This window comes from Nerophis ophidion, linkage group LG13 (genome assembly GCF_033978795.1).
Source record: "Nerophis ophidion isolate RoL-2023_Sa linkage group LG13, RoL_Noph_v1.0, whole genome shotgun sequence".
In the NCBI taxonomy this organism is placed as follows: Eukaryota; Metazoa; Chordata; class Actinopteri; order Syngnathiformes; family Syngnathidae; genus Nerophis; species Nerophis ophidion.
Window position 1 is genome coordinate 39822652 of NC_084623.1, and position 20474 is coordinate 39843125.

The following is a 20474-nucleotide window of genomic DNA, read 5'->3' on the forward strand; positions in this document are numbered from 1 at the left end:
TTAATGTTATTATAAATGTGCATGTTACTACATAACATATATACTTACATCATGTATAGACAACCTTAATGGATGTGTTTGGATGTTTTTTAAGGGCTATATAGGCGGAATAGATCGGCTCTGATAAGTTTCATTGTAAAGGGACTTTTGTTTGCATTTATTTATTATTTAAAATGCAAAAAAAAAAAAAAAATCCATCGTTTTGTCTCTCATAATGATTGAGAACGATAGGCACAATCCCCCAAAAGGTGCAGTTCCCTTTTTAAATAAACATATGTATGAGTTGCATTCCTGTCCATCTCATATTTTGTCTTCGCAGTCCAGATGGCGCCGGCTTTATATTTGCGATTGTTGGTCCTGATAATTTTATCCAAAAAAATCCCCTAACACCACAAGATCAACCTGATTATGTTGATATGTGTAGTTTGAGCTCATGACTCCAACAAAATACTCACTGGGTTGGAGCTGAGAAAGACGATCTTTGGCGATCCCAGTTACATTGTAGATCCAGCGAGGAAACTTTAGACGGACAGCCAACACGTCCCTAACATGGGAGATAAACATACATTTAAGGCCCAGGTTTACAGAAATCAATCTTCCTATACAGAGGATTCTGGTTTAAATCCCACTGTTGACAAAAATAGGAATTGAAACTAGGGATGTTACGACCAACATTTTTGGCCTCTGATGCAATTTATTTGGGCCTCATATCGGATAATATAGAACTGAAAATGTTTTATAGCGAGTACAAAGTTAACACAATAACACCATTTTATGAAGCTTATCTTATTTAATGTAGAAATGTGCTAGTATTGTTGTGGATTAAATGATGTGCTAAATGTGTCGTATTGAATGCTACACATCACTTTTTTAACAAAAAAAAGTAGCGAGTGCACTAAACAAAAACTATTGGCTCCCATTTAAATCATTCCCCTATCCATACACTTACTCTCGGAACTTGTTAACCTATAACACGAACGACCCAAAAAGTTATTTTGTGATAGTAAGAACAAGAAAAAGAAAAATACTGATAGAATCACTTTAGTATCATTTATATACTGAAAGTACTCTAGGCATCAATAGTATCGACATTTGGATCAATCATCCCTTTACACTAAAGCTTCTTGTATTGTACTGCTCTGTGTGTGTGTGTGTGTGTGTGTGTGTGTGTGTGTGTGTGTGTGTGAGTGTGTGTGTGTGTGTTCTTGTATTTCTACCTTTCTTGAGACATCAACAAGGAAAAGTACCTTCCATATGAGGACCGGAGAACAACTTAGGACCGAAATCAAGGCCCCAATATGGAAAACCATTGCATCTAATGGAGAATGTCTCATTTGCAAAGCTGGTGGTGAAACATATCAAAATTAGGGTGGTCCCAAAAAGGAGGGATTTTTCAAATTGACTATGTGTCGGTTTTAACATATGAAATAACAAGTGTGTGTAAAAAACAAAAATTGAAGTGCTACCCCTATGGCCAACATATGTAATAACAAATGTGTGTAAGAAATTGAAATGCGCCCCCTTTGGCCAAAATTAATAAAAAAAAATATATGTATAGAGAGACATACTGTCATAACTTGAAGTAAATAATGAAGAATAAAAAACAGTTATAAACAAAACAACAACAACAACAAAATAACTCAAAGCGTACCTTTTTTATATTTGCATAATATGTATATATTATTAATGTTGTAACTACAAATCTTTATACATCTAGAAAGGGTGGTCCTAAAGATGTAGGCATTTTTCGGAGGTCTCAAGAAGGTAAAAAATACAAGAATGTGTGTGTGTTTGTAGCGTGGTTAGCAATGATAGTACTCTAGGCATCAATAGTATCTATATTTGGATCGATCACCCCTTTACACTAAAGCTTCTTGTATTGTACTGCTGTGTGTGTGTGTGTGTTTGTGTGTGTGTGTGCGTTCTTGTATTTCTACCCTTCTTGAAACATCAACAAGGAAAAGTACCTTCCATATGAGGACCGGAGAACAACTTAGGACCGAAATCAAGGTCCCAATATGGAAAACCATTGCATCTAATGGAGAATGTCTCATTTGCAAAGCTGGTGGTGAAACATATCAAAATTAGGGTGGTCCGAAAAAGGAGGGATTTTTCAAATTGACTATGTGTCGGTTTTAACATATGAAATAACAAGTGTGTGTAAAAAACAAAAATTGAAGTGCTACCCCTCTGGCCAACATATGTAATAACAAATGTGTGTAAGAAATTGAAATGCGCCCCCTTTGGCCAAAATTAATTAAAAAATATATATGTATAGCGAGACATAGTGTCATAACTTAAAGTAAATAATGAAGAATAAAAAACAGTTATAAACAAAACAACAACAACAAAATAACTCAAAGCATACCTTTTTTATATTTGCATAATATGTATAAATTATTAATGTTGTAACTACAAATCTTTATATATCTAGAAAAGGTGGTCCTAAAGATGTAGGCATTTTTCGGAGGTCTCAAGAAGGTAAAAAAACAAGAATGTGTGTGTGTTTGTAGCGTGGTCAGCAATGATAGTACTCTAGGCATCAATAGTATCTATATTTGGATCGATCACCCCTTTACACTAAAGCTTCTTGTATTGTACTGCTGTGTGTGTGTGTGTGTGTGTGTGTGTGTGTGTTCTTGTATTTCTACCTTTCTTGAGACATCAACAAGGAAAAGTACCTTCCATATGAGGACCGGAGAACAACTTAGGACCGAAATCAAGGTCCCAATATGGAAAACCATTGCATCTATTAGAGAATGTCTCATTTGCACAGCTGGTGGTGAAACATATCAAAATTAGGGTGGTCCCAAAAAGGAGGGACTTTTCAAATTGACTATGTGTCGGTTTTAACATATGAAATAACAAGTGTGTGTAAAAAACAAAAATTGAAGTGCTACCCCTATGGCCAACATATGTAATAACAAATGTGTGTAAGAAATTGAAATGCGCGCCCTTTGGCCAAAATTAATTTAAAAAAAAATATGTATAGCGAGACATACTGTCATAACTTGAAGTAAATAATGAAGAATAAAAAACAGTTATAAACAAAACAACAACAACAACAAAATAACTCAAAGCATTCCTTTTTTATATTTGCATAATATGTATATATTATTAATGTTGTAACTACAAATCTTTATATATCTAGAAAGGGTGGTCCTAAAGATGTAGGCATTTTTCGGAGATCTCAAGAAGGTAAAAAAACAAGAATGTGTGTGTGTGTATGTAGCGTGGTTAGCAATGATAGTACTCTAGGCATCAATAGTATCTATATTTGGATCGATCACCCCTTTACACTAAAGCTTCTTGTATTATACTGCTGTGTGTGTGTGTGTGTGTGTGTGTGCGTTTGTGTGTGTGTGTGTACGTTGTTGTATTTCTACCCTTCTTGAGACATCAACATGGAAAAGTACCTTCCATATGAGGACCAGAGAACAACATAGGACCGAAATCAAGGTCCCAATATGGAAAACCATTGCATCTATTAGAGAACGTCTCATTTGCACAGCTGGTGGTGAAACATATCAAAATTAAGGTGGTCCGAAAAAGGAGGGATTTTTCAAATTGACTATGTGTCGGTTTTAACATATATAATAACAAGTGTGTGTAAAAAACTAAAATTGAAGTGCCACCCCTCTGGCCAACATATGTAATAACAAATGTGTGTAAGAAATTGAAATGCCCCCCTTTGGCCAAAATTAATTTAAAAAAATATATGTATAGAGAGACATACTGTCATAACTTGAAGTAAATAATGAAGAATAAAAAGCAATTTCAAACAAAACAACAACAACAACAAAATAACTCAAAGCGTACCATTTTTATATTTGCATAATACGTATATATTATTAATGTTGTAACTACAAATATTTATATATCTAGAAAGGGTGGTCCTAAAGATGTAGGCATTTTTCGGAGGTCTCAAGAAGGTAAAAAATACAAGAATGTCTGTGTGTGTGGGTACGTGTATGTGTGTGCGTGTGTGCGTTTGTGTGTGTGTGCGCGTTCTTGTATTGGTACCCTTCTTGAGACATCAACAAGGAAAAGTACCTTCCATGTGAGGACCGGAAAAAAACTTTGGACCGAAATCAAGGTTCCAATACGGAAAACCATTAGATCTAACAGAAAATATCTCATTTGGACCGCTGGTGGTGAAACATATCAAAATTAGGGTGGTCCCAAAATGGACGGATTTTTCAAATTGACTATGTGTCGGTTTTAACACATGAAATAACAAGTGTGTGTAAAAAAATTAAAGTGCTACTCCTCTGGCCAACATATGTAATAACAAATGTGTGTAAGAAATTGAAATGCCCCCCTTTGGCCAAAATTAATAATAATTTAAAAAAATGTAACTAGAGACATATTGTCATAACTTGAAGTAAATAATGAAGAATAAAAAACAGTTATAAACAAAACAACAACAACAAAATAACTCAAAGCGTACCATTTTTATATTTGTATAGCATGTATATATTATTAATGTTGTAAATAAAACTCTTTATATATCTAGAAAGGGTGGTCCTAAAGATTTAAGCATTTTTCGGAGGTCTCAAGAAGGTAAAAAATACACGAATGTGTGTGTGTATGTAGCATGGTTAGCTTTTCATTTTTCTCTAGTGCTCCAGTGAGAACATAGTTAATTTTTCACCATGGTGTTGAGGATAAGTATCGCAGAAGTGGTTCTACACTGTGGATAGACAACATGTTTGTTTTTTTAATTTTATACTTTTACAAATACAGGTTAAAACAACACATTCAAAGAACCTATCACTGATCTGCATTTACTTTACTCTAGGTATAAATTAATTAAATGTTTGATGAATAAAAGTCCTTGAGCTTTAAGGGATTACAGTCCCGAGCTGAGAGCTGAGGAGTTGTTTGTTCAGCCTCTTAAAGGCATGAATATTTTTTAAAGGAAGCTGAACAAACACCTCCACAGCTTGTGACAGTTTTGTTGTAGCTTGTTCTCAAATCCGAGCCAACTCCTGCATGTGTGTAACAAGGAATATGGAAATGTAATTGTGTCCCTTTTGAAGGAATCTCTCAGAAGAGTGAAATATTTAGGTGTAAAAGTAAGCGCATCTCTATATTAATTCAAAACCGCTTCAATACAACACCTCCAGGCAACTTCAACCCTTTACTAATACCCTCCTCCATTCACATCCCATCTACCCGGATTATAAATAACCTAATGTAAATAATCAAATGTACTTCTAATGTATTTACTTGTTCTTATGCTATCTGAACTCACTATGTCCTCTGCTGGCTGTACATATCCTACTAAGTAAGACCTACACGGTTTCAATGTCCATTTCTCTGTTGATGCAATTGTTGATGACTGAAGTACTGATATCAACCAAAGCTCCTCATTCCACCCCCCGGATTGTAAATCATGTAAATAATTCAATGTATATACTATGATGATTAACTTGTGTGATGGCTGTATTATGCTGCTAGTATATATTTGTACCATGAATTGATGAACGTGGACGCCGACTTAAACAAGTTGAAAAACTTATTCGGGTGTTACCATTTAGTGGTCAGTTGTACGGAATATGTACTGAACTGTGCAATCTACTAATAAAAGTATCAATCAATCAATCAATAGCCATGTAAACATGAGCAGTAAAGATCAGTTAAAATGGGTTGATATCAGCCCCCAATCTGATCCCATTTTAGGGATTGGGACATCTCTAAATGAAACTGTTTGTTGGAGATATCCTAGTCTCATTTATATGAGACGGCGCGGTGCGGTTGGAGGAGAGGCTGTGCCAGCAACCTGACTGTTCCTGGTTCAATCCCCACCTTGTACCATCCAAGTCACGCCCGTTGTGTCCTTGAGCAAGACGCTTCACCCTTGCTCCTGATGGGTCCTGGTGAGCGCCTTGCATGGCAGCTCCCGCCATCAGTGTGTGAATGGGTGAATGTGGAAATAGTGTCAAAGCGCTTTGAGTTCCTTAAAAACGCAGAAAAGCGCTATACAAGTATAACCCATATGTGTTTGACATTGTTTTCTGCATGTAACACTATAATTATTCTCTGTATAATGTGGTTATGTTATTATTTTGGGGTGTCTGGAACCGATTAGCATGTCTTTGTCGGACGTTGTGGAACAAATTAATAACGAAACTGAGGTATCGCTGTAGGATTTTCTCTATTGTTTGCACCAATAAAAAACTTCACTGAGTCATACTTTCATTTTTTTTTTAAATAGGTGCCTTATTTACTAGCTAAGGTGGAAAAATATTGGACACAACCCCAATTATAACGCAGTTAAGTTCTACACTGTTGAAAATGACCGCAGTGATAAATACATCAATCCATCCAGCCATCCATTTTTCTACCGCTTGTCCCTTTCAGGGTCGCGGGGTGTGCTGGAGCCTATCTCAGCTGCATTCGGGCGGAAGGCGGTGTACACCCTGGACAAGTCGCCACCTCATCGCAGGGCCAACACAGATAGACAGAGAACATTCACACTCACATTCACACACTAGGGACCATTTAGTGTTGCCAATCAACCTATCCCCAGGTGCATGTTTTTGGAGGTGGGAGGAAGCCGGAGTACCCGGAGGAAACCACAGGGAGAACATGCAAACTCCACAAAGAAAGATCCAGAGCCCGGGATTGAACGCAGGACCTTCGTATTGTGAGGCACATGCACTAACCCCTATCACACCGTGCTGCCTTTGATAAATACACATGATAGTAAATACTAGGGACTCACATTTTGATACATGAGGTGACAATTTGACTCAGAATTGATTCAGGATTCAATTTGGTTTTTGCAGTATATTATTTGGTAAAAAAAATGATGATACAACCTTTTTAAATCAGGCTACTATTGGCTTAAAATATATATTTTTTTCAGTCCATTTTTAAATCATAATCGTGATTTGGATGTGAATCGATTTTGTTCTCCAGCATCTCTGTTCAAAGCCCTGTGACGGTGTCAATCAAAACTAATCTAACAGTGTGAGCAGTTTGTGCACAGATCGACACGTTGCTTGTTTTTACCTCAAATAAATGTAGCCGCACTGCAAAGCTCACCTGCTCAAAGAGTAGAAGAACACCAAGTGAGCCAACTCCGAGAAAGAAACACGCGACTCAGACAGCTGGAAGACTAAAGTGGAAGAAACAGAGAAGAGTGGGCAGGGTTCAGGTGTGAAATGTTTTTAGATTCTTGTAAACACTGAAAATATTCTACCAGTAATCATAAAGGGGGATTTCTGAAGCTGGCCTGGTCTTTATTTTAGTTTTTATACAATACTCCCTCATCTTTTTGTAATTTTAAGTGTACTGTATCTTTTTACTTGTGCTAATCAAGCTGTCACTTGTCCATTAGAACATTCTGTTGGACATGTTTTACCCCTTTTGAGGGTTTAAAGCAAGGGTGTCAAAGTCATTTTAGCTCAGGGGCCGCATGGAGGAAAATCTATTCCCAAGTGGGCTGGAATGGTTAAATCATGGCATGTTAACTTAAAAATAAAGACAATTCTAGGTTGTTTTCTTTGTTTTACTTTGGCCAAAAATAGAACAAGCACATTCTGAAAATGTACAAATCACAAATAATCCTCTGGACAAAACACATCAAGTTTGTTGAAAAATCTAAGGAAATTGGTGCAGCTTCAAAAACATAATGAGAGTAGACTTTGTCTCATATATATATATTTGGATTGCAAATCTTTGGCTGTCCCACGATTCGATTCAAAATCGATTCTTGGGGTGGCGATTTGATTATATATCGATTTTTTTCGATTCAACGCGCTTCTCGATTCAAAAACGATATTTTTACGATTCAAAACGATTGTGTATTCATTCAAAACATAGGATTTCAGCAGGATCTACCCCAGTCTGCTGACATGCTAGCAGAGTAGTAGATTTAAAAAAAAGAAGCTTTTATAATTGTAAATGGCAATGTTTTATCAACTGATTGCAATAAACGAACCAAAAATACGACTTATTTTATCTTTGTGAAAACATTGGACACAGTGTGTTGTCAAGCTTATGAGATGCGATGCAAGGCTGCTAGACTTTTGACAAGAACAAGAAAGTTTGATAATAATAATAAAAATAATAATGGATTAGATTTATATCGCGCTTTTCTATTATTAGATACTCAAAGTGCTCACACATAGCATATTAGGCCTATACTGGCTCACCTGCACTGGCTTCCTGTGCACTTAAAATGTGACTTTAAGGTTTTACTACTTATGTATTAAATAAATAATCATATAACCTGTCATTATTCACTCAGTTTCCCCTCACTCCATAGCGTAAGGTAGAGCAGTGGTCCCCAACCACCGGGCCGCGGCTCGATTGATACCGGGACGCAGAATAATTTTTTATTATTATTATTAATTTTTTTAACTTTTTTTTTTATTTTTATTAAATCAACATAAAAAACACAAGATACACTTACAATTAGTGCACCTACCCCAAAAACCTCCCTTTTTCATTAAAAAAATAAAAAAATAAAAAAAAGAGAAAAACTTTGGACTTGACTCGGGACTTGCCTGTCTTGAAAGAAAGTTTGATCATATTACGCCTATACTGGCTAACCTGCCCTGGCTTCCTGCGCACTTAAGATGTGACTTTAAGGTTTTACGACCTACGTATAAAATACTACACAGTCTAGCTCCAGCCTATCTTTCCGATTGTATTGTAGCATATGTCCCGGCAAGAAATCTGCGTTCAAAGGACTCCGGCTTAATAGTGATTCCCAAAGCCCAAAAAAAGTCTGCGGGCTGTAGAGCGTTTTCCACTCGGGCTCCAGTACTCTGGAATGCCCGCGCGGTAACAGTTCGAGATGCTACCTCAGTAGAAGCATTTAAGTCTCATCTTAAAACTTTATTTGTATACTCTAGCCTTTAAATAGACCCCCTTTTTAGACCAGTTGATCTGCCGTTTCTTTTCTTTTTCTCCTCTGAAGGGAGGGGGTCCGGTACGGTGGCCATGGATGAAGTACTGGCTGTCCAGAGTCCGGACCCAGGATGGACCGCTCGTCCAGAGTCGGGACCCAGGGTGCACCGCTCGCCTGTGTATCGGTTGGGGACTCTCTGCGCTGCTGATTCGCCTCCACTTGGGATGGTTTCCTGCTGGCTCCACTTTGGATGGGACTCTAGCTACTATATTGGATCCACTTTGGACTTGATTCTCACGGTTACGTTAGATTCACTATGGATTGGACTTTCACAACATCATGTTAGATCCACTCGACATCCATTGCTTTCGGTCCTCTGCAAGGTTTCTCATAGTCATCATTGTCGACGTCCCACTGGGGTGAGTTTTTCCTTGCCCTTATGTGGGCCCTACCGAGGATGTCATTGTGGTTTGTGCAGCCCTTTGAGGCACTTGTGATTTAGGGCTATATAAATAAACATTGATTGATTGATTAATTGATTGAAGTGTAAGCCACTGTGACACTATTGTTCTTTTATTTTTATAAATGTCTAATGATAATCACTGCTATGCTGAAATTATAACTAATATTGATACTGTTGTTGATAATATTCATATATATGTATATATATATATATATATATATATATATATACATATATATATATATATATATATATATATATATATATATATATATATATATATATATATATATATATGTATGTATGCATAATTTAAAACGTTATTAAAAAAATATATCCACAGTTTCTTTTCTAGTCCAGTCGCAGTCAGGGGGCACACATGTAATATGAGGACGCTGTTTTTGCATGTGCATAAAAAACGGCACCCAAACGAATGGCTCACGACTGCAAATCGGTTCTCATCGTTTACATAAAAGAGCCGTTGAAAAGGCGCAATTCGATTGCTAATGTCACAGCTCTACATCCTGCCCCACAAAGCACTTATAAGTGAGAAATAACATGACAGCACAATGACAAAAGTATGGTGGGTCTTCTCTGATCTGGATTTACTTGACCTAGTTTCTCCATTTAAAGAATGTTTGACGTCTGTACTTTTGACACAAGATGAAAGACTACTGAGCCTTAATGATAAAATAGCTACTAAATATAAAACATTCAGTGGCATTATTTTTTGTTGTTTTTTTTACCAAAATAAATGGCATGTCTCATAGCACCAAAGTTTTTGCCCCATACACAAAACTCCTAAAGGGCCCTCCATTCCCACCCTAAACACACTTGATATGTTCACATCAGGGGTGTCAAACGTAAGGCCCGCGGGCCTGAACAGGTTTTACCCGGCCCGCGGAATGAGTTTGGTATGTATAGAAATGAGCCGAAATTTTTGATTGAAAGAAACTGCTGTTCTAAATGTGTCCACTAGATGTCACAATAGCAATTATTTGTATCTTTGTAGGTTATGCTACATATGTAAACAATAAAAATAATCCAGTGCACCAGTCAAGGAAAATGAGCAAACTACATAAATAACACACTGTAATTTGATTTTGATGTATTTTTTTATCTTAATATATTGAAAATTACAACAAATGAGTTGACTGATGAACATTATCGCATAATTTATTCAAAATTCTGACAAAGATACAATACTATTAACCATGTAAGTGTAAAAAAAATCCCAACAACATCATGATTTGTTCATTTTCAGAATGTGCTTGTTCTATTTTTAAACAAAAAAAACAATCTGAAGTTGTCTTTATTTTTAAGTTATTTTGCCTTGATTTTACCAGTCCGGCCCACTTGGGAGTAGATTTTTCTCCACGTGGTCCCCAATATAAAATGAGTTTGACACCTCTGGTTTACATGCATAAAAAAAAAATCTATATATTGCAGGATTTTGGTTAAAACCAGCTTTTTAAAACACATTTGATTTTTGATTTTTTTTTTAAAGATAGGTCTAACACATTCACAACATATCTTGATAAAACCCCCAAAATAATTTAGTTTTGTTTATAAAAATGTTGTTGTTTTTTTTTTTTACCCAGAAATGCCAACAAATTCAGAATATGACTTTAAATACTCATACTACCTGACATTTTTTAAGGTGTCCGCCCAGAGATCGGAAAGTTGTGAGTTCAAACCCCGGCCGAGTCATACCAAAGACTATAAAAATATGTTATAGACATAATATATCTGTATATATAATATACTGTACACCTATTGAGTATATATTCGCATATATGTTATAGTTTATATCGCTATATTTAGTCTATTTGTACCTGCATTGTCCTTTCCCCCCTTAGAGTTTTCATCATTGTCACTGAGCTACTGTGTTGAACAATTTCCCTTGTGGATCATTAAAGTTTGTCTAAGTCTAAGTATAGCAAAGACTATAAAAATGTGATCCATTAATTCACTTCACTTCATTACCTCCCTGCTTGGCACTCAGCATCAAGGGTTGGAATTGGGGGTTAAATCACCAAAATGATATCCGGGCGCGGGCACCGCTGCTGCTCACTGCTCCCCTCACCTCCCAAGGGGTGATCAAGGGTGATGGGTCAAATGCAGAGAATAATTTCGCCACACATAGTGTGTGTGTGATAATCATTGGTACTTTAACTTTAAATACAATACTAAAAAAACAAAACCAAACATTTTACCTTGAACTTTAATTATTGTCTTAAATATTATCCTATATTGTCCTTGAATGCACCACAGTTATGTGCGAGTGAAACATGAACATACATTTCTCATATGCTGCCACGGATGGATATATTTTACCTTTAACTTTAGTTATTGTCTTAAATATTATTATAAATATGGCAAGTGTTCCTTGACTTCAGTGTAAAATTTGAATTAGCTGATTCACATAACTCTATCAGGGGATATAATGAACCATAATAATAAATAATCTTATTATTATACGCATTAAGTCTCCAACATTTTTAAAAACTAGTGACGCCTCTGTTTATAATTTTAATAGGGTGTCCTTGAATGCACCACAGTTATGTACAAGTGAAACATGAACATACATTTCTCAAATGCTGCCACGGATAGATATATTTTTTACCTTTTTTCTTTTGCAAAATGCTGATGCCGTCTGTGACTGCTTAATACTGAGCTTTGATGATGTTATGACGTCTGTGTTGAGTGAAGTGTTCAATGCTAGGTTTGTCGCTCTTGCATTTCTTATATGTAGTGTTGTTGGTAATCTTAGATATTCCTAATATGATTCAAGCAACCTTATTATAAACTTTAAAGGCTATATTCATTTAATATTAGCATTTATGACGTCTTTGTAAAGAAAAGAAAATACATACTAAATGGAAGAAAAAAATCAACTTTACAATAGCCTGAGTGCCCCCAACCCCTATGCTGGGGGCCCTGCTACAACATCCCCCCCCGCTCCCCCAGTCAGACACCTCTGTATACCTGTGCCTGTGCATGTGATGTCATAATCAAGAACCGCTTCATCCTCTCCTTCTGCAGAAACACACAGCAAACTGGGCAGAGATGTCAAACCATCCCGCACGACCATGAAACTCTAGAAGAGACACAGAATGACTCATCTCAGTAACTCAAACGGAAAGACGTGAGAGCAGCCTGCTGAGAAACACTAAAGTACAGCAATGACCAAAACAAAGAAGAAGCCTGGAAACTATCTTGAAAAAGAACCGTGACGTCACACCTTTGCTGGAACATTCACTCTTTTTTATGCATTTTTTTACACATTTCTACCCAACTGTTAATTCATTATGAAATGTCTTATGTCAGTTGCACATTTAATTGAATGCATAAATAATCAGTCAATAGTGGTCATAGTACAAAACTAAACCACCGCAACTTGTTGCTCTCAACCATTAGCATGTCTGAGCCTCTCAATGGCCCTCAGAGACCTCACATCCATCCAGGGGATGTTTTTTCATATTTAATATGATATCCCACTTGTCAGTTCACCAAGAGAGGCATCATGCATTATACAAACCCTGTTTCCATATGAGTTGGGAAATTGTGATGGATGTAAATATAAACGGAATACAATGATTTGCAAATCCCTTTCAACCCATATTCAGTTGAATGCACTACAAAAACAAGATATTTGATGTTCAAACTCATAAACTTTATTTTTTTTTGCAAATAATAATTAACTTAAAATTTCATGGCTGCAACACATGCCGAAGTAGTTGGGAAAGGGCATGTTCACCACTGTGTTACATCACATTTTCTTTTAACAACACTTAATAAACGTTTGGGAACTGAGGAAACTATTTGTTGAAGCTTTGAAAGTGGAATTCTTTCGCATTCTTGCTTGATGTACAGCTTAAGTTGTTCAACAGTCCGGGGTCTTGTTGTCGTATTTTACGCTTCATAATGCGCCACACAATTTCGATGGGAGACATGTCTGGACTGCGGGCCGGCCAGGAAAGTACCTGCACTCTTTTACTATAAAGCCACGCTGTTGTAACACATGGCTTGGCATTGTTTTGCTGAAATAGGTAGGGGCGTCCATGATAACGTTGCTTGGATGACAACATATGTTGCTCCAAAACCTGTATGGACCATTCAGCATTAATGGTGCCTTTACAGGGGTGTAAGTTACCCATGCCTTGGGCACTAATACACCCCCATACCATCACACATGCTGGATTTTGAACTTTGCGCCTATAACAATCCGGATGGTTATTTTCCTCTTTGTTCCGGAGGACACCACGTCCACAATTTCCAAATATAATTTGAAATGTGGACATGTCAGACCACAGAACACTTTATATCAGTCCATTTTAGCTGAGCTCGGGCCCAGGGAAGCCAGCGGCGTTCCTTTGTGTTGTTGTGTTTCGCTTTGCATAGTAGAGTTTTAACTTGCACTTACATATGTAGCGACCAACTGCGGTTACTGACAGTGGTTTTATGAAGTGTTCCTGAGCCCATGTGGTGATATCCTTTACACACTGATGTCTGTTTTTGATGCAGTACCGCCTGAGGGATCAAAGGTCCGTAATATCATCGCTTACGTGCAGTGATTTCTCCAGATTCTCTGAACCTTTTGATGATTTTACGGACCGTAGATGGTAAAATCCCTAAATTCCTTGCAATAGCTCGTTGAGAAATGTTGTTCTAAAAGTGTTCGACAATTTGCTTACAAATTGGTGACCCTCGCCCCATCCTTGTTTGTGAATTACTTAGCATTTCATGGAAGCTGCTTTTATACCCAATCATTGCACCCACCTGTTCCCAGTTAGCCTGCACACCTGTGGGATGTTCCAAATAAGTATTTGATAAGCATTCCTCAACTTTATCAGTATTTATTGCCACCTTTCCCAACTTCTTTGTCACGTGTTGCTGGCATCAAATTCTAATGTTAATGAGTATTTGCAAATAAAAATGTTTATCAGTTTGAACATCAAATATCTTGTGTTTGTAGTGCATTCAATTGAATATGGGTTGAAAATGATTTGCAAATCATTGTATTCCATTTATATTTACATCTAACACAATTTCCCAACTCATGGAAACGGGGTTTGTATATGGACATGCCATACTCATTATAGATGCCTTTTAAATATACCTTGATCTATATTTGCATATAACTTTTGCAAAAGGGAGAAACAATGCTTTTATTCCATCATGACTCATATGTATCAATAAAATATTACATTAGCCTTAGTAATTATTTTCAGCTGTTGTTGGTCACCTCAATAGTTTATTATAGTGAATTGACATCCTGTAACAAGTCTAGGAAATTATAAATATTAATAGTGTAATAATGATAGATGACGGCTTGAAAAAAACGGTAGCCCTTCCTGGGCTTCATTTTAAGGCATTATTGTTGGCCACAAGGCCACAGGAATAATGTAATGACATATTTTCATAAGGTGAGTAAAAAACATGAAAATTAGGAAGCGCCACATAACCTAAAATCTACATCACCATATTTTATTCAACAAAAATTTCAAAATGGGTAACAAAGGCTCCTAATTTTGCTGCTGTAACATTGCATTCCTTTGCAGTTGTATCATTTGGCCATAACTATTAATCTACTTGCTAATGTACTGTTAATAGCTGATTTATTTTTTGTTCTAACATGGTTCTAACTACACTTCTGTTAAAATGTAAGAAATGTTTCTTCTTGTGTTTGATACGTTACTTTAGTTTGAGACGATACTACACATTTGGGCATCGGCCATATACCAAGTAGCTACAGCGGGAGTATTGGTCATACCAATAATGATATTGATAATTAAAATGTTCAAGATCATAAATTATGATCTTGACAAGATCTTTAATGTTCGAACTGAGAAACGTAATTTTTTTTTTTTTTGCAAATCATCATTAACTTAGAATTTAATGGCAGCAAGACCTTGCAAAAAAGTTGGCACAGGGGCATGTTTACCACTGTGTCACATGGCATTTCCTTTTAACAACACTCAATAAACGTTTGGGAACTGAGGACACCAATTTTTAAAGCTTTTCAGGTGGAATTATTTCCCATTCTTGCTTGATGTACTTAAGTTTTTCAACAGACCGGGGTCTCCGTTGTCGTATTTTAGGCTTTGTATTGCGCCACACATTTTCAATGGTAGACAGGCCTGGACTACAGGCAGGCCAGTCTAGTACCCGCACTCTTTTACTATAAAGCCACACTGTTGTAAGACATGGCTTGGAATTGTCTTGCTGAAATAAGCAGGGGCGTCTATGGTAACGTTGCTTGAAAGGCAACATATGTTGCTCCAAAACCTGTATGTACCTTTCAGCATTACAGGTGCCTTCACAGATGTGTAAGTTAGCCATGTCTTGGGCACTAATACTCCCTCATACCATCACAGATGCTGGCTTTTGAACTGTGCGCCTATAACAATTCGGATGGTTCTTTTCCTCTTTGTTCCGTAGGACACGATGTCCACAGTTTCCAAAAACAATTTGAAATGTGGACTCGTCAGACCACTTTTACACTTTGCATCAGTCCATCTCAGATGAGCTCGGGCCAAGCTAAGCTGGCAGCGTTTCTGGGTGTTGTTTATAAATGGCTTGGCTTTGTACAGTAGAGTTTTAACTTGCACTTACAGATGTAGTGACAAACTGTAGTTACTGACAGTGGATTACTGAAGTGTTCCTGAGCCCATATGGTGATATCTATTACACACTGATGTCGGTTTTTGATGCAGTACTGCCTAAGGGGTCGAAGGTCACGGGCTTAGCCGCTTGCGTGCAGTGATTTCTCCAGATTCTCTGAAGCTTTTGATGATATTACAGACCGTAGATGGTGAAATCCCTAAATTCCCTGCAATAGCCTTTTAAGAAAAGTTGTTCTTAAACTGTTTGACAATTTTCTCACCCATTTGTTCACAAAGTGGTGACCCTCGCCCCATCCTTGTTTGTAAATGACTGAGCATTTAGAATTGATTGATTGATTGATTGATACTTTTATTAGTAGATTGCACAGTTCAATACATATTCCGTACAATTGACCACTAAATGGTAACACCTGAATAAGTTTTTCAACTTGTTTAAGTCGGGGTCCACGTTAATCAATTCATGGTAAGCTGCGTTTATACCCAATCATGGTACCCACCTGTTCCCAATTAGCCTGTTCAAATGTGGAATGTTCCAAATAAGTGTTTGATGAGCATTCCTCAGCTTTCTAAGTTTTTTTGCCACTTGTGCCAGCTTTTTAAAAAAAATATGTTGCAGACATCAAATTCCAAATGAGCCAATATTTCCAAAAAATAACAACTTTTACCAGTTCGAACATTAAGTATCTTGTCTTTGCAGTCTATTCAATTGAACATAAGTTGAAAAGGATTTGCAAACAATTATATTCTGTTTTTATTTACTATTTACACAACATGCTAACTTCCCTGGTTTGGGGTTTTGCATATTAATACATATTAAGTTTTGTGACATACTGTATTGCCATTTTGATATTTTTTGCCCACCCCTAATCAATACTGACTTTTGTCACTGCAACTTTGCACGTGGTCTTACTTGCAATTAAACAGGAAGTGGCAAATTTGTGCTCACTAGAATCCAGTGTCAGTACTGACTGCATGAACCCGACAGAATAGCGAAATAATACATTCTAAAAAAATAGGTTAATTATGATCCAAGCCAGCCTCTTTCCTTATTTCTTTCCACACTATACGCTGTAAGCCATGCATTCATGCTTGCGACCACTTGGCATTTGGGGTTAGTAACGTGCTGTAAAATCAAACATAAAAGCAGAATCTACCTCGTTGGTCCTCAAATCCTCGCTCAGTGTGATATGTCAATGCTTTGCTCTTGTATTCTACTACTTGTGCAATCAACCCATGTTCTGTCATTGGATGCCTAACAGAAAAAAGGAACTATAGTTGTTTGTCAAAGAACATCATGTCCTTTTATAGTAGTAGCTTGTGCAGTTGCAGAAATCTACTTTAGCACAACAAAATGCATTTACAGATAACCTACAAACGCCGTTTCCATATGAGTTGGGAAATTGTGTTAGATGTAAATATAAACGGAATACACTGATTTGCAAATCCTTTTCAACCCATATTTGATTGAATGCACAAAAAAGACAAGATATTTGATGTTCAAACTCATAAACTTAATTTTTTTTTTGCAAATAATAATTAATTTAGAATTTCATGGCTGCAACACGTGCCAAAGCAGTTGGGAAAGGGCATGTTCACCACTGTGTTACATCACCTTTTCTTTTAACAACACTCAATAAACGTTTGGTAACTGAGGAAACTAATTGTTGAAGCTTTGAAAGTGGAATTCTTTCCCATTCTGGTTTTATGTAGAGCTTCAGTCGTTTAACACTCCGGGGTCTCCGCTGTCGTATTTTACGCTTCATAATGCGCCACACATTTTCGATGGGAGACAGGTCTGGACTGCAGGCGGACCAGGAAAGTACCCACAGTCTTTTTTTATAAAGACACGGTCAGTGGTTCTTAACCTGGGTTTGATCGAACCGTAGGGGTCCGGTATGTCAACCTCAGGGGTTCGGTGGAGCCTGCGCCGCGTAGGTCAAGACACACCTAACTCACTGTGTAAATACATTTTTTTCCCATCAACGTATTGTGGATATGGCAACAGCAGAAGTCACACCGATTTGCAGGTCTGTAATTTGTTGTGAGTTCATGCACTGTGTTGGTTTTGTTCTTTGAACAAGGTGATGTTCATGCACGGTTCATTTTGTGCACCCGTAAAAAACATATTGTGGAGAGATGGAGCCGACGGGCCGACAGCCGGGTAGGGCAAACCGTGGTCCTACTCAAGATGGCGGCCAGGAGGCGGAGTATGCAGCGGAACGGAGAGGCGTGGCGTGCCTGGAGCGACGCTGCAGCAATCAACACCAGGTGCGTAACACAAACACCGGATCTCATTGTGTGCATCTTCTCCTGCTGTATAAAAGGGGAGAAGGAGGAGCAATCGGGGCAGAAGGAGTAGGAGAACCAGCAGAAGACCTGACGAGCAAAACCACCGAGAGCCACGGAGCGACCGAGACCAGCACAGGCAAGACGCGGACGACTGAAAAGGAGACCGGCGCGAGCAGCGGAGGTGGAGCTGAAAGAGCGACTGACCGACACTGTGAGCAGCGTTATTGAAAAATTAAGAGTCAAACCTGTGCGAAGCGATGTCGTTCCTGTATGGTCCACATAACCCGCACGATGGCGGCAGGAAGCCGTTCACAGTGGCACCCGACGTGGGAGGACCATAGGAGGCGGGGGAGGACGACTTCCTCTGGACGCTCGTCGCTGAGTTCAGCAAACTGGCGGAGAAAAAGCGTCAGAGTTGCCGGCTTCTGCAGGCACTGGTGGACCGGATGGGGGAAAGTGGCGAGTGCCCCCCCAAAAAAGAAGTCAAGGAGAATGCCAGGGAAGTCTGGGCTGAAACCTCCAACCTGGAAGGCGGGGCTGGGCAGGCTGCAGTGGCGTCTGCAGACCAGCAGGGCGAGCTGTCGGCCAAAGAGAGGGAGGACGAGCTCGCCCAGCTATATGATGATTATTAAGAGGAGCATGGTGAGGATGAACCGGAGCATAATGATGAAGAAGATCAATCAAATGATGAAGAAGATGAATCGGATGATGAAGACGGCGGTGCAGAGGAGGCGCCCTCTGCTGAAGAGACAGATGCACAGCCAGTGAAGCGTGCAGCTGAAAAAGTTGAAGATGAAGAAAATGGATCAAATGATGAAGAACATGAATCGGATGATGAAGACGGCGGTGCAGGGGAGGTGCCCTCTGCTGTAGAGACAGATGCACAGCCAGTGGAGTGTGCAGCTGAAAAAGTTGAAGATGAAGAAGAAGATGAAGAAACTCAAGGAATGGAGAAAGAAGAAGAAATACTTGGAAGAATTCAAGAAAAGGACAAAGAAGTCAAAGAGGACAAAGAAAAAGTCAAAGAAATTGAAGTTCGAGAAGACAAAGAAAAAGGAAAAGACAAAGAAGACAAAGAAAAAAGCAAAGACAAAGAAAACAAAGAGAAAGGAAGAGACAACGGGAAAGACAAAGAAGGCAAGGAGAAGGCAGGTGGCCGGGGCAGTTTTTTCCCCCACTCCCTCAGAAAAGGGAGGGGGGAGTATGCTCAGCCAGACTGAAGCCCGGCTTGAGATGGCGATGGAGAACTATGGAGAGACGGAGCCGACAGGCCGACAGCGGGGTAGGGCAAACGGTGGTCCTACTCAAGATGGCGGCCAGGAGGCGGCATATGCAGCGGAACGGAGAGGCGATGTGTGCCTGGAGCGATGCTGCAGCAATCAGAACCAGGTGCGTAACACACACACCGGCTCTCATTCTGTGCATCTCCTCCTGCTGTATAAAAGGGGAGAAGGAGGAGCAATCGGGGCAGAAGGAGTAGGAGAACCAGCAGAAGACCTGATGAGCAAAACCACTGAGAGCCACGGAGCGACCGAGACCAGCACAGGAAAGACGCGGACGACTGAAAAGGAGACCGGCGCGAGCAGCGGAGGTGGAGCTGAAAGAGCGACTGACCGACACTGCGAGCAGCGTTATTGAACAATTAAGAGTCAAACCTGTGCGAAGCGATGTCGTTCCTTTATGGTCCACATAACCCGCACGATGGCGGCAAGAAGCCGTTCACACATATCCTTGTCTTGAATTTGAAAACATTTTTTTTCACTAAAGAAGGGTTAGGTGAATGCGCATCTGAAACTGGTGGGGTTCGGTACCTCCAACAGGACCAGAACCACTGGTCTAGGTACACCTAAATAATGATGAAAAATTATACCTGCAATTATCGTGATTAATTTTGAACAAACTGTGATTAATCACGATAAATATTTGAATCATTTGACAGCCCTATTAATAAAAATACATTCTCATGTAAAGCAATGGTAGCTCACCCCAGCAGGCATCCCACAGAGGGCAGAGTGGGCCTGCGCTCTATCCCAGGGCGCCACAGGGCACCAGGCTCTCTGACAGCCTCGCAGGTGCTCCAGGAGAGACATGTTCCTCTTGCTGTGCCTCCTTGGAATGGCTGCCGTCCCGTTAACTGGACAGGGATCCGCCCTGGACACATGCATGTTGCTTTACGAACGACCCTTGCGCCACCCCTGATGCTGTGTGTGTACAAGCAGAGAAATGA

General features: G+C 38.8%; 1 protein-coding gene across 6 annotated transcripts in view; it reads right to left on the reverse strand.

Moving 5' to 3' along the window:
* Nucleotides 1-20474, reverse strand: part of rinl (Ras and Rab interactor-like) — a 56987-nt gene that overhangs the window by 36026 nt on the left and 487 nt on the right. Inside the window, exons 2-5 of one of the 6 annotated variants that reach the window (XM_061918896.1) lie at nucleotides 20233-20398; nucleotides 12318-12429; nucleotides 7054-7126; nucleotides 456-544 (exon numbers count right to left, since the gene is read on the reverse strand). In XM_061918896.1, the coding sequence (XP_061774880.1) occupies nucleotides 456-544; nucleotides 7054-7126; nucleotides 12318-12429; nucleotides 20233-20398 (440 nt within the window). Of the gene's footprint in view, nucleotides 1-455; nucleotides 545-7053; nucleotides 7127-12317; nucleotides 12430-17112; nucleotides 17209-20232; nucleotides 20449-20474 lie in introns of those variants that run through there. The other 5 variants (XM_061918895.1, XM_061918897.1, XM_061918899.1 and 2 more) reach the window with 5 other exon arrangements.